The 15,888-nt window shown below is 40.9% G+C and overlaps 1 protein-coding gene across 2 annotated transcripts in view; it reads left to right on the top strand.

The window, feature by feature from the left end:
- The first annotated feature begins 734 nt into the window (after window positions 1-734).
- USP49 (ubiquitin specific peptidase 49) overlaps window positions 735-15,888 on the top strand; it is a 78,366-nt gene continuing 63,212 nt past the window's right edge. Inside the window, exons 1-6 of one of the 2 annotated variants that reach the window (XM_068133391.2) lie at window positions 735-978; window positions 4,077-4,139; window positions 11,046-11,213; window positions 13,289-13,340; window positions 13,442-13,969; window positions 14,167-14,595. In XM_068133391.2, coding sequence (XP_067989492.2) covers window positions 13,571-13,969; window positions 14,167-14,595 — 828 coding nt within the window. In that variant the 5' untranslated portion in view covers window positions 735-978; window positions 4,077-4,139; window positions 11,046-11,213; window positions 13,289-13,340; window positions 13,442-13,570. The remainder of the gene's footprint in view (window positions 979-4,076; window positions 4,140-11,045; window positions 11,214-13,288; window positions 13,341-13,441; window positions 13,970-14,166; window positions 14,596-15,888) is intronic. The other variant, XM_068133393.2, reaches the window with a different exon arrangement.

The raw sequence follows: 15,888 nt of genomic DNA, 5'->3' as shown, positions 1-15,888 counted from the left end.
ACCATCATCCATCGTGATGATCTTTTCCATCATTCCAATCTCTCCATCATCATCTATCGTGATGATCTTCTCCATCATTCCAATCTCTCCATCATCATCCATCGTGATGATCTTCTCCATCATTCCAATCTCTCCATCATCATCCATCGTGATGATCTTCTCCATCATTCCAATCTCTCCATCATCATCCGTCGTGATGCTCTTCTCCATCATTCCAATCTCTCCATCATCCATCGTGATGATCTTTTCCATCATTCCAATCTCTCCATCATCTATCGGGATGATCTTTTCCATCATTCCAATCTCTCCATCATCATCTATCGTGATGATCTTTTCCATCATTCCAATCCCACCATCATCCATCGTGATGATCTTTTCCATCATTCCAATCTCTCCATCATCATCCATCGTGATGATCTTCTCCATCATTCCAATCTCTCCTACTACCGGAGAAAGCGGACGCTCTAGTGTTTCACATTCAAAACTCCATTTTGACCTTTGATTTTCATTTTGTATGGAAATGCGCTGCAGAAGAAAGGTCTTTATAAAAGGAAGAAAAACAGAAAAAACTCAATCGCCACTCATCCGCACAAATGCCACAAAACACTTCACTTGGGACCCTTGACAACGGCAGCAACGAGTGGCGCCATTGGCTGTGCCGGCGACCAACCGCGCGCGCCGTCACAGCCGACGTCGCCCATTGGTGCATCTGCGATGACGCGTGCCTTGTGCGCGCATCCGATTGGCTGCGTCCTGCAGACGCGACGCTCCCCTTGCTGACAGAGAGCGCGACGCTAGGCCCGGTCGCCAGCGGTCGCGAAGTGTATTCGTCTGACGGGAGGTTTTTCCCTCGGCCTCGATCTCCAAATCCCGCTCACCCCGTTTTCCTCTCTTTCCCTTCTGCATTCGTTCTTTTGAATCATCGTTTTCATTCCTTTCCGGAAGTGTCCTCCTCACTCGGCCAGACAGCGCTGCCCGGTATAGTCCTTGTGAGCTTTGCCCCCTTTGTGCTTGATCCTCCGTTCAAACTTCCCTTTTGTTATCGGCGATGCTGCTGCTCATGCGCCGTTTGTCTCCGTCCGTCTGGCCCTCGTCCGTGCTGCCCCTCTCATTGTTACTTCGGACAAGCGTTCTTTGTTTATGTTGTCCATGTCTGTCCACGCTTATCCCAATCCGTCGGGAATTGGCGCCGCGGTTCGTGCGGTTCATCCCCGGCGTGTCGACGCCAAACCGCCCATTCCGCGGCCCTCGCCTCACGTTGCCCAAACTAGACCATTCGTCCCTTCATGTGAGGCCTAGTTCCAATGCTCGGAGCCTTCCCGCGGTTTTTTAACCCGGTCTCCTTACCACATACTTGGCGCTTATCCATGGGAAAGTCTTCGTTTGCGTCTGTTTAAAAAATAACTTCCCTTGCAACTAACTTCAAGTCAAGAGGAGCCATTAAGTTCATTAACCCTGAGTCATTATTGCCAACCTATGGTTGTCTGTCCGTGCTCTATCTTTGTAAATGCTGAGAATCAAGCGAGGAAGAACACGAACCATTAAAAAAAAGTCTTTGGTGTGACTCGTCCGGGATTCGAACCACCGACCTGCCGGACGGAGCGGACACTCTCACAACTAGATGGTATTCATGGAATACTTACCCTGCGCAGGCAACTTGTTGCGAGCCAACTCTTCTGTTTTTGAACGTTTTTCTTTCTTTGATCCAATATGGCTGCCAGACCACGTGAGCGATGACATCATAAATTTATATTCCCTAAATAATTGTTGCATAGATCATGCTCAATAAATTTCAAACTGATCAGACGAAGCGTTGTCCCTGTCGAATTATCACGTCATAATTATGGCACCAATGACGTCATCGTTAACAACACCTATTCCCCATATGGAGTTATTTACAATGAGCCACGTTTCAATTTTTTCCATGCAGTGGTTTTGGAGATGTAGAGGTGCAACATTTTTCAGTTTTTCCAAGATTGCACCTGTACCACATTACCTATGATGTCATGATTATCATTAAATATTCTACAGGAGGAGGCACTCCTATGGTGAAAATTCCGTGCCCATCAGACCAACCGTTGCAGAGAAATTTTTGTTTTCTTCATACTGATCAAATCAAGCGTTGTATTTGTCGAATTATGACGTCATAATTAAGACACCGATGACATCACCATCAACTTATCTTATTCCCCATGGTGAGTACTTGACAATGAGCCATGTTTCAATTTTTTTTTCCATTGAGCGGTTTGGGAGACGTAGTGTAACGTTTTTCCAAGATGGTGTCCGTACCACATGACGTATGACGTCATAATTATGAATAAAAAAAATCCACAGGCGGAGGCGCTTCTGTGGTAAAATTTCGTGTAAATCGGACCAACAATTACCAAGAAAATGAATTTTTAAAATGCAGACACGTACACTGCACACGTACACAACTGAATACTTAACCATGCTTTTCGCTTCGCGAGCACGGGGTTATTACACGAACAACTCGAGTTAGGGTAAGACCACCAACCAGTGCAACCCCGAGTCTGGTTAAACCACCAACCAGTGCAACCCCGAGTCTGGCTAAACCCTCTAACCAGTATAACACCGAGTCTGGTTAAACCCTCTAACCAGTACAACACAGAGTCCGCTTAAACCCTCTAACCAGTACAACACAGAGTCCGCTTAAACCCTCTAACCAGTACAACACAGAGTCCGCTTAAACCCTCTAACCAGTACAACACCGAGTCCGGTTAAACCCTCTAACCAGTACAACACCGAGTCCGGTTAAACCCTCTAACCAGTACAACACCTAGTCTGGTTAAACCCTCTAACCAGTACAACACCGAGTCTGGTTAAACCCTCTAACCTGTCCAACACCGAGTCTGGTTAAACCCTCTAACCTGTCCAACACCGAGTCTGGTTAAACCCTCTAACCTGTCCAACACCGAGTCTGGTTAAACCCTCTAACCAGTACAACACCGAGTCTGGTTAAACCCTCTAACCAGTACAACACCGAGTCTGGTTAAACCCTCTAACCAGTACAACACCGAGTCTGGTTAAACCCTCTAACCAGTACAACACCGAGTCTGGTTAAACCCTCTAACCAGTACAACACCGAGTCTGGTTAAACCCTCTAACCAGTACAACACCGAGTCTGGTTAAACCCTCTAACCAGTACAACACCGAGTCTGGTTAAACCCTCTAACCAGTACAACACCGAGTCTGGTTAAACCCTCTAACCAGTACAACACCGAGTCTGGTTAAACCCTCTAACCAGTACAACACCGAGTCTGGTTAAACCCTCTAACCTGTCCAACACCGAGTCTGGTTAAACCCTCTAACCAGTACAACACGGAGTCCGCTTAAACCCTCTAACCAGTACAACACCGAGTCTGGTTAAACCCTCTAACCAGTACAACACCGAGTCTGGTTAAACCCTCTAACCAGTACAACACCGAGTCTGGTTAAACCCTCTAACCAGTACAACACCGAGTCTGGTTAAACCCTCTAACCAGTACAACACCGAGTCTGGTTAAACCCTCTAACCTGGACAACACCGAGTCTGGTTAAACCCTCTAACCAGTTCAAGACCGAGTCTGGTTAAACCCTCTAACCAGTACAACACCGAGTCTGGTTAAACCCTCTAACCAGTACAACACCGAGTCTGGTTAAACCCTCTAACCAGTACAACACCGAGTCTGGTTAAACCCTCTAACCAGTACAACACCGAGTCTGGTTAAACCCTCTAACCAGTACAACACCGAGTCTGGTTAAACCCTCTAACCAGCGTAACACCGATTTTTGGATAATGAGGGAAGAGAGTTTGGATTATTTTTTTCTTTTCACCCGTTTCCAAAACCTTTATGTGTGCAGTTCTTTGGTCTTTCATTGACACACCACCATGGTATAAGTTCTGGTGATGTCTCAGAAACACCGTCTTTCCAGGCATAATGTTTTCAATAGGACGTGAATTCCCACTGGTGTCTGTATCATCTGAGTGTATTTGTAAAATCTCTTGTTAATAACATCAAATAATGTCAAAAGAACCACCCGACATATACACTGACTATTTCCTTTTTATCTTCCAGGTGCAATCGACTTGTGAGAAGCAACCGGTCGCATTTGTTTTTCGAGGATTTGAACAAATATTGGTATGTTTAAACAGACGAGCAAACTGCAGAAAACATTTAAAATCCGCTCTTTATAAAAGTTGCATGAAATGGCGTTGTGTTGTTTTCAAAAAAACGTGCTTTGGAGTACCTGTAGCTGCGCTAACAGGATTACCTGCACCTGTAGCTGCGCTGCAGGAGTACCTGTACCTGTAGCTGCGCTAAGATGGCACGTTATTGGAATTGTCGCATTTCCATAATCAAATTTATATGTTTGAGTTTGCAAAGATTTGCTAAAGTTGCAATTTCTCTTTGATGCATTCTTATTGTTTTACTTTTTTTATGCTTCCACCGACGAAGTCGCTAGGTGTATTATGTTTTTGGGTCGTCTGTCTGTCCATGTGCCTGTGCGTTCATCCGCCCGCTCGTCCTGTGATAAGTTTTTGTTACCGCGATAATTTGAGAACGGCTGAAAGGATCCAAGTCCAACTTGGCAAAGGTATGAATAATGATATACAGATGAACCGATTCGATTTTGGGGTCACAAGGTCAAAGGCCAGAGGTCATGTTAGGTAAAAATCCTGTTACCACAATAACTTGTGAACCAGTGATGGGATTTTGTCCAAGGTTGGTACAAATATGTATTGTGATGCAAAGATGAACTGATTTGATTTTTGGCGTCAACAGGTCAAAGGTTTGATGGTCAAATCAAATATTTGTCAAATGTCAAATCTTGAAATTTTGGTTAACTTGAAAATGTCAAATTTTTGACAAATGTCAAATTTTGTTTGTTGTTCACAAATTGACAAATTGACAAAATGACAAAAAATGACTAAAAGAAAAGCGACAAAAATGTCAAATTCAAAACTTTGACAACAATGTCAAATCTCAACTTGAAAATCCTTTTTGTTTTTTGTCAAAATCAAATGTCAAATCAAATGACTTTTGACCTGTTGATGCCAAAAATCAAATCGGTTCATCTTTGCATCATAATACATATTTGTAATATGTTTTTGTTACCATGATAACTTAAGAATGGCTGGAGGGAACAAAGTCAAACTTGGTACAAGTATGTATAATTGACCCTGGGGTCAAGAGGTTCCCGTTGAAAATCAGATGGTCAGAGGTCAGAATGGTCAGATGGGCAGAAGTTCCCATTGGTAAGAATGTTATTACTGCACTAACTTGTGAATGAGTGATGGGATTTTGACCAAACTTGGTATGAGTACATATTATGATGATAAGATGAACTGATTAGATTTCGGCATCAAAGGTCAGAGTTCATGTCAGGTAAAAATGTGAGACTTGAGATCAGTTGAAGGGATTGAAATCAAACTTGGTACACGTATGTGTAATGATGTAATAATGTGGTAGGAGGCATATCGGTTGATGTCGCGATGTGGAGGTGTGCTGTTCCAGTTTCTTTTTGTATCTCTTTTGAGACCACTCATAATTCATTTGAAGTGTGCTTTTATAAAATTCACTCAGTATAGTTTTGGTCATTTTGAAGAAAAGGCATATTTTTCACAGCACTAAAAAGACCCATGTTGGGCCCCTAGCCTAGCTTGAAATATAAAGGGGCTTTAGGAAAATGCAGAATGATCACTCGTCAGTGTGATCAGGCATGAATTTTTCAGAGGTGTGGCGGATGATGGGGCGAGGAGGGTTGGGGCTGGGGGGGATGAAGGGGGGGAGAGGAAGAGGGCGATTGCACATCTTGGCACAAAATGATTCCAGATATGTATTACATATTTACCTATTTCTGATGCATGTGTCATTCTCTGCATCTCCCTGTTCTTCAGATTGGCATCATTGACAGATGTTAAGGCTGTCATCTATCAGGATATTGTTCAGATTTTGGAAAGAAATAAACTTTATTTGGGATATTGTTCATATTTTGGAAAGAAATTAACTTTATTCAGGATATTGTTCATATTTTGGAAAGAAATTAACTTTATTCAGGATATTGTTCATATTTTGCTAAAGAAGTAATCTTTATTTGGGGTATTCAAATTTTGGAAAGAAATGAACTTTATTTGGGATATTGTTCATATTTTGGAAAGAAATTAACTTTATTCAGGATATTGTTCAAATTTTGGAAAGAAATGAACTTTATTTGGGATATTGTTCATATTTTGGAAAGAAATTAACTTTATTCAGGATATTGTTCAAATTTTGGAAAGAAATTAACTTTATTTGGGATATTGTTCATATTTTGCTAAAGAAGTAATCTTTATTTGGGGTATTCAAATTTTGGAAAGAAATGAACTTTATTTGGGATATTGTTCATATTTTGGAAAGAAATGAACTTTATTTGGGATATTGTTCATATTTTGGAAAGAAATGAACTTTATTTGGGATATTGTTCATATTTTAGAAAGAAATGAACTTTATTTGGGATATTCATATTTTAGAAAGAAATGAACTTTATTTGGGATATTCATATTTTAGAAAGAAATGAACTTTATTTGGGATATTCATATTTTAGAAAGAAATGAACTTTATTTGGGATATTCATATTTTAGAAAGAAATGAACTTTATTTGGGATATTCATATTTTGGAAAGAAATGAACTTTATTTGGGATATTCATATTTTAGAAAGAAATGAACTTTATTTGGGATATTCATATTTTGGAAAGAAATAATCTTTATTTGGGATATTCATATTTTAGAAAGAAATGAACTTTATTTGGGATATTCATATTTTGGAAAGAAATAATCTTTATTTGGGATATTGTTCATATTTTAGAAAGAAATGAACTTTATTTGGGATATTGTTCATATTTTAGAAAGAAATGAACTTTATTTGGGATATTGTTCATATTTTAGAAAGAAATGAACTTTATTTGGGATATTCATATTTTAGAAAGAAATGAACTTTATTTGGGATATTCATATTTTAGAAAGAAATGAACTTTATTTGGGATATTGTTCATATTTTAGAAAGAAATGAACTTTATTTGGGATATTCATATTTTAGAAAGAAATGAACTTTATTTGGGATATTGTTCATATTTTAGAAAGAAATGAACTTTATTTGGGATATTGTTCATATTTTAGAAAGAAATGAACTTTATTTGGGATATTCATATTTTAGAAAGAAATGAACTTTATTTGGGATATTCATATTTTAGAAAGAAATGAACTTTATTTGGGATATTGTTCATATTTTAGAAAGAAATGAACTTTATTTGGGATATTCATATTTTAGAAAGAAATGAACTTTATTTGGGATATTGTTCATATTTTAGAAAGAAATGAACTTTATTTGGGATATTCATATTTTAGAAAGAAATGAACTTTATTTGGGATATTCATATTTTAGAAAGAAATGAACTTTATTTGGGATATTCATATTTTAGAAAGAAATGAACTTTATTTGGGATATTGTTCATATTTTAGAAAGAAATGAACTTTATTTGGGATATTGTTCATATTTTAGAAAGAAATGAACTTTATTTGGGATATTCATATTTTAGAAAGAAATGAACTTTATTTGGGATATTCATATTTTAGAAAGAAATGAACTTTATTTGGGATATTGTTCATATTTTAGAAAGAAATGAACTTTATTTGGGATATTCATATTTTAGAAAGAAATGAACTTTATTTGGGATATTGTTCATATTTTAGAAAGAAATGAACTTTATTTGGGATATTCATATTTTAGAAAGAAATGAACTTTATTTGGGATATTGTTCATATTTTAGAAAGAAATGAACTTTATTTGGGATATTCATATTTTAGAAAGAAATGAACTTTATTTGGGATATTGTTCATATTTTAGAAAGAAATGAACTTTATTTGGGATATTGTTCATATTTTAGAAAGAAATGAACTTTATTTGGGATATTCATATTTTAGAAAGAAATGAACTTTATTTGGGATATTCATATTTTGGAAAGAAATAATCTTTATTTGGCATGTTGTTAAAATTTTGGAAAGAAATAAACTTTATTTGGGATATTGTTCATATTGTTACGGGTGACGGGGCTGAGGACCAGCGTCCCAAATGTCACTCCCAACTAAGTGCGTTACAGGGTGACTAATGTCAGCGACGCAAGGTCCTATCCCCAGCCCGCGAGGCCGAGGCCCGCAAATTGACCGAACGGTCGTTGGAAGCTTGAACTTTTGGCTTGATGCAAGGAGTTTGAACTGCCACACTGGCGGCTCGGGGGAGCTTGCAGCCCGATCCAAAAAATGTCAATCAAACAAAATGAAATACAATCAAACAAAATGAAATTTACTTCAAAGAATGCAAAACGATACAATAAGTATGACGATGGACTTGATGAATAATGACAGACTGAATTAATTAATTAACACAGGCCACATACATGTACATCACACACATGGACTCGCTATCTAACCCAGGGAAGGGAAGGGAATTGAAATAAAACAGGATATATGAGGATTGGAATGGAATGTGGTTCCGGCCCGTTTGAAGAGCGGTTTCATCGATGCTCGTCAGAGCGGGGCTTGGCGGGAACGAGGGTGAATGGACCGGTCGCCACGCTCTGCGATTCCTTTCTCCTTTGATCCTTTTCCTTTCCTCGACCTCCTTCATGCATCACAGAAAATCCCTCAGCTCAGAGAGTTCATCGAGGTCGACTCCTTCATGTAGCACTCGACAAGCCCGATCACAGCATGAAGCATATAGCGTTTTCCACAGAGACCCAAGAAGCGCCTTTTTCCACAGAATATGCTCTTTTCCTTTTTGCCCACCTCCTTCATGCACGATGAATCCTTCAGAAAGTTTGTAAAGATCGAGTCTCTCACACCAACACGCTCACTGAAGCCGTTCACGCTACGAGCAAGCATTCGTTGTTTTTTTTTTTACCCCACCGCCAAGAGCCGCTCTTCTTCTTCCTCCATTTGTGAGAGGGGAAGCGAAGGCAGCATGAGGGAGGGGAAGGAAGTGAAGGCAGTGAATAGAGAGGGGAAGGCAGCGAGAGGGGAAGTGAAGTCGGCCTGAGGGGAAGTGAATGTGGCGGGAGGAGAGGGGGGGAGGCAGTGCCATAGAATGAGGGTTTGGCAAAGGTTGATGATTTGTCAACGGTACACGTCATCCCCTCCTACACCTGGTAATAACTGACTTTCCTTCAAAGTTGTGCTATTCCTCTACCCAACTTGATCCTCTGACCACATTGTTGTGAAAGTTGAAATCTCTCTCGCTGTCGTTGAGAGTTGCCTCGACACCGTAGAGTACGGCAGTTCATGCAAGAAGACTGCAGACATGCCGATTGTCAAGATTCTGCCACGTTCGTTGTGATTTTAGGAACAATGTTGCATCCTGCGGTCATACAAAATGTCCCATCATAATTGGTATATGAAAAAAGATACACCATAACATAATGAGTAAGGAGTGAGATGAGGGTCTTCATTCTGATAGTGATATCAGTTAATCGCCGATATCATCGCTTTCAGGCAAAATAAAGCTCGTACTGTACTTGGAACTTCAAACCAATTGAGCCTTGACTAAAGTCCCAACACTTTCCTCAGTCATAAGAAGCAGTTGTTCCAAAACGACATCAAGGGCTTTATTTTTATGGTTACAACATTTTTACGGTTAGCCAGCTGTTCTTTTTCCTCTTCTTTGTGACGTCAACTAACAAATCCCTCTTGGCAACGAACACTTTTGCTGACTGAAAACAACAGATGGAAACCTCTTTGAATTGAAACCATCTTTGTGACTTAAAAAGAATAGATAGTCGCAATCACTTTACTTCATTCTTTTGTTCAACTGACCATATGACATTGTTCTGAAGGCTTTCTGTAGCCACTTTGTTGTCTCTTGTTCATTCCAAGGATCAGATGCTGGGTTCATTCTTCATCCTTCCATTGTCTAATTGAACACACTGCAAACTTGTTAATAAAGTGTTATTTATTAATTTAGTCATTTATTTAAAAAATCCTTTCATCGGCACGCCGTTAATCCTTTAGAGAAAGAAATTTGTCAAATACCAAGATGTTAGCGTACGGGTAGGTGACTGGCAAAGACTGCAATCTGCCCTCTCACTAAAAGTCTGGTCTTCTATCAGCTCTGCAACCTGTTTGGACCTCACCTGGGAGTCGATGCATAAAATGGCTGCACTCTCTTGCACAAGTTTATTCTATCTCATATGCTGCTGTCCTGTCCATTTTCCATCCGATATTGGTACGATACATCGAGTTTTCGCAGCCATTTTCATAATGCCGTACAATTCGGAAAATAATGTTGATATTTTTGGATCCATTGAAAAAGTATTTGTAAATATGTTCAAGTACAAACGCTGAAAGTTTGATGTTTTTGTAGTGTGTAACACCTATGTTGCTAAGGAGGCCCACTAATAATATCTTTCAGGACATTTGTCAGTTCATGATTAGCTCTAATGATCCAAAGGCGACACCACCAAAGGCTGTTCACCACCATCTCTTATCTTCCCCAATCCAAAACCTTGATCTTTTCTACCCCCGCTAATTTCACCCCCAAATCCACTTTTTAGAGGTGCCGACTTCTTTCCTGGAAGTCCTTGGTGTCCTTGCGTTTTATACCTGTCCTGCCTCCCCCCAGGCCCTCTCCCTCCCACACATCTCCCGATGTCTCTGCTCTCAAATGTTGTGATTGTGGGCTTCCTCCCCTTCTCTCTCCATCTTGTCGACCGCTCCCCTTTTTATATACTTTGTTTCCTTGTTTGTTTGTTTGATTTGTTTGTTTGATAAATGTTAGTTAGCTCTTTCACGAGCCTCGACTCTGTATACAAAAAAAAAAGAAAAAAAAAAAGGCTATCTCTTTTTAAATCTGTTGTTTGCTCATTTATTCATTCGTCGTTTGCTCCTTTATTCATTCTTGCAATCACTGTTTATTCTGGAATTCCGCACATTACAGCAGTGCAGTTTCAAAAACGGTCTTCGTTCTGTGTGATTGCCGGAGTGATCAGAATGAATGGACGTGTGCTGTTTCATAGGTTGCATCCCCATCATGGACAGGCCCACCAGAATGTAGCAGGACGAGTGAAATGCCACACCGGGTTAGCAAGCAGCGAGGCTTTACCTACATACATTCACTGAGCTGCTCTGAGGTTAAAGCAAATCATTTCCTACTGATGCCAATCAAGTACCCAACATTGTGGCAGGTATTAATTTGCAATGTTTGTACATGCACCTCCAATGACACTGCAATATTATATATATATTACAACAACACGTTGCGACATTGAATTGTTTCTGGTGGAAGTGCATTGTCGGGCCTTGAGATTATAAATATAGGTACAGCACTTTGGTGCAGCAAGTGATGACAAAACCTCTTCTCTTAACACCCTGTTGGTTAAGAACCTCAGTATGTTTATAATAAAGCTGTTCAGTCCCATGAACTGATTTTATCACTCGAATGATTTGACTTTTTTCAACTAGAATATAAGACCCGTCGCTTTGCTGACGGGAGTACCAATGTTTGTGTAATTGCAAAGAATAAATAAAAACAGATTTTGTTTATGGGAAAAAACAAAAGGCGGTGTATAGATACCGACCTCGCTATACACTCAAGGAGTGAGTGGGAGGTTGGGTGTTTATCCGATATTCATCTCAGCCTTTTCAAATGTTAAATTGCGAATAATATACAACAACAAACCAAGAGGAAGATCAAAAAGAAAGATAATTTCACTCCCTCCCGCTCTTATTGTCCCCCGTCGCTCAGCGGAGCGAAAGGGGGACCATGGCTTTCCCCTCCGTCCGTGTGTCCGTCCGTCCGTCCGTGCGTGCGGGCGTGCGTGTGCGTGTGGGCGTGCGTGCGTGCGTAAGCGAAGGACCGCATTCGAATTTGGTGTGTGGGTGCAACCCACGTCAAAATCCAAGATGGCCGCCGCCATGTATGTCTGATGCCATGTATGTCTGAACCTTGTGAGCTGCATATCTTGAAAAATAAGCGAAGTACCAACTTCTAATCGGGTGTGTGGGTGTATCTCGGCATAAGGAAGAACGCTATTGAAAATTGGGTCGCCACGTCAAAATCCAAGATGGCCGCCACCATATATATGTCTGAAACTTGTGAGCGAAATATCTCGAAAAATAAGCGAAGTACCAACGTCTAATCTGGTGTGTGGGTGTATCTAGGCACAAGCAAGAACGCTGTTTAAAATCGGGTCGCCACGTCAAAAGCCAAGATGGCCGCCGCCATGTATGTCTCAAACTTGTGAGATGAATATCTTGAAAAATAAGCAAAGTACCAACGTCTAATTTGGTGTGTGGGTGTATCTCGGCATAAGGAAGAACGCTATTGAAAATTGGGTCGCCACGTCAAAATCCAAGATGGCCGCCACCATATATATGTCTGAACCTTGTGAGCGAAATATCTTGAAAAATAAGCGAAGTACCAACTTCTAATCTGGTGTGTGGGTGTATCTAGGCACAAGCAAGAACGCTATTGTAAATTGGGTGGCCACGTCAAATTCCAATATAGCCACCTCCATGTATGTCTGAACCTTGTGAGCGAAATATCATATCATAGCATGTTTTCTGCGTCTTAAACTTTGTCAACTCACATCACTTCACCGACGGGGGACCTAGGCGTAACGCTTGTTTCTTTTGATCAAACTGGCTGGGGTACGTATTAGGCATGGGCCATGACAGGAAACAAACTGAGGTCCCCTCGTCTCTGCCTTTGTGTAATTGCTTTAACAAAAACTGGCCTTTCCGTTTTCTTGGCATAGCTTGTGATGGCTAATCTATGGAGCAAGAACAAAAAAGGTTTCCTGTGAGATCCTGGCCTCATGCAAGGATAACCAGCGTCACAAGTTGGCGTTTGCAGTTCCACCACGTGTGCCCATGTATCTATATATGTATATACTTCCGCTGAACTTGGGGACGACTAAGAAGACCTTTTTTGGTCGAAAGCTTGTCGAAAATTAAAGATCGACCGTCCTGAAGCTACGTCCGCGTCTGATTTAATCTCCCGATTATTTATTTAATACAAATGAGACGCCCTGCTCATACTGTGGAGTTTCTACTATTTCTCACAGTTATATATATATAATTTATTTTTTTTTTTTTCGTTTTGAATCACCAACCTTGCTGGGAGTTTCCTAAATCCACTGTCACTGGTTTCATTGAAATTCGTTAATCCGACACAACAGACAGACAGAGACACGCACGGCTCCTTTTATAATATAGATAGATTATCTGCTTTATTTATTTTTGTTTGTTTTTTCTCCAGATTTTTTTGTGAACATTTGTGGGTGATGGCCTGTGAGGGCCTGTAGTGCTTGGTAAGTATTGTGGTATCGGTATTATCAATATATTTTCCTGTCTGATATTCTTTGCAAATGCTCTTTTGTTTCTCCATTGATTATGGTCTGTCATTTTTCAGGTGAGAATATTACTCTGAAGTTACTGGGCCCAGCACGGCGGGTCCCTTGCCCTCCCCCCTTTATATTCTTTGTTGGGGGGAGGGGCTGGGGTGGGGAAGACAAGGAAGTGCATACAACTGTGAGTTGTGATGGAGCGCTGTAGGCATGTGTCACGGCTGAAACTTCCTGCAAATCACTCGGTACTGTATCCGGAACGCTGGTGCTGTGACGGTTGTGGAGACCGTGACTCGCCTTGGGCCTGTCTTGCCTGTTCCGGTGTCGGATGTGGGCGTGATGTTGGAGACCATGCTGGTGAACATGCACGTCACACCGGTCATCCTCTGGCCATGGATCTAGTTGAGCGCTGTGCTTTCTGCTTCCTCTGTGGAGAATATGTGCTGAATGACAACACCATGGGGGATTTAAAACTGTTAAGAGGAGCGCTGGGTGCTGCCAGTGGCCAGTTTGGTGAGGGGCCAGCCACAAGGGCTGCTGGACGTGTGCGGCGAGGGGTCGCATTTATGGCTGAAGCTGGCAATTTCTGGCAGGTAACATCTATCTCCAGATACATTTTCTGTCTGATATGGAGATCCTTATTCATAGTGGATCAGCCATCAGGCCTTTGCTTTATGAAACAAGTGATTTTGTAAATCTGTACATTTTGAATGGGTTTTTTCCTTGTGCTGCTAAATGTGTGTATGTATGATCAGGCCCAACATAACCCTTTTCCCCTTGTGTGGTGTAGAACGGAAGTTGTGCTGTTAATGGTGGAATGCTGGTGGCAGTGCGGTACTGGCGCTTGGCTCTGCTTCGTCGTGCATTTGCCATGTGGCTTGCCGAAACACCGGGAGGACTGCGGCGCTTGGAGGAAGAACGAAAGGAGCGTGAAGCGGATCTGCGGCGTGAAGAGTCTCGACGAAGACGTGCAGCACTCAAGCAGCGATTTTGCGATGAGATGGTACACATGTCACCACGCAAGAGCCCACGGTTGAGTTCACACAAGGCCGGTGTGGTTGGTGGCAGTACAGCAACGACATGGCGACGTAGGGGTTCCAAGAAAGATAGAGGAGTTGCTGTGCAGCGACACAGCAGAGCAACAGCATCACTGTTAACACCTGGAATTACTGGCCTTAGAAATCTTGGAAATACCTGCTATATGAACTCCATCCTGCAGGTACTATACTCCAGGCTAACAATTTTTAAATGGGTGTTTTAACCAAAGGAGACGGTTTAACCAAATTTAGTGTGTGTTTGTGTCAGTGTGTTTTTAAACTGACATCATTAAGGGCAATGCAACTTGACCGTGTAAAGCCTACTTGTCTACTCTTCGTGAAAGATGCCCATTTCCTCTGCTTGCAACAGAATGCCGACCTCTCCAGGATTGGTTCCGAGGCCACAAAAATGTGCAGGAGTTGTTGCGAGTGCTCTGTTGCTCTGCCAAGAGTATCGGCCTCAATCTGCTATATTTGCAGAGAATCGGTTGTATTAAGGTCGAGTGCATTTCACATTTCTGAATTTATTATGAAAAGAAAAACAAAATATAACAAGAAAAAGAGCAATCAGAGATTGCAAACCCTCGCCAGGATGTATTTTCAGTGGTTTTTAAGGCTTTTGTGTTAAAACAAATATGGCGGCCGAACCACGTGACCGATGACGTCATCATTATTTTTTTTCTAAACTAATTTATTCCTCGATTATGCTCAATAAATTTCATCTTCATTGGATGAAGTTTTGTACCTGTCAAATTATGACGTCATAATGGAGGCACCTATGACATCATCATTAACATATTTTATTCCCCATGAAGAGTTCTTTACAATGAGCCATGTCTCATTTTTTTCTATTCAGCGCTTTTCGAGATATAGAGGTGCAAAGTTTTTCGATTTTTCCAAGATGGCGGCCGAACCACGTGACCTGTGACATCATAATTATCATTTAAAAATTCTGCAGGTGGAGTTGCACCTATGGTGAAAATTTCCTGTCAATCGGACCAACGGTTGCAGAGAATATCATATTTATTCTGTGCGGACAAACAAACAAACAGACAGACAAATGAAAAATCGGTCAGAGACTGAGGACTTGCTGGAATGTACTTTTTTATCAGCCATTTTGGATCAAAATGGCGGGAAATCTATACATGTATATACGCTAAACAATGGAAGGTAACTGAGTAAGTGTATGCATATCTCTTGTTGCTTCAGAGTTATTGTGGTTTAAAATACAGTGGAACCTTGACTTACGAGTTTAATTCGTTCCGTGACCGAGCTCGTAACTCAAATTGCTCGTATCTCAAATCAAATTTCCCCATTGAAATGCATTGAAATGCTATTAATCCGTTCCAGCCCGCCAAAAACCACACCAATTTTTTTTAAAATATACAGTATATATAAAAATATCTCGCGCTTTATATTATATTTCACCTGTATGCAGCATACAAGTTGGCAGGATGGCCTGGACTGGAGGTACG

The sequence above is a fragment of the Myxine glutinosa genome, chromosome 12 (genome assembly GCF_964187855.1).
Source record: "Myxine glutinosa chromosome 12, kmMyxGlut1.1, whole genome shotgun sequence".
Lineage (NCBI taxonomy): Eukaryota > Metazoa > Chordata > Myxini > Myxiniformes > Myxinidae > Myxine > Myxine glutinosa.
This window is presented reverse-complemented; position numbering and strand designations above follow the sequence as displayed.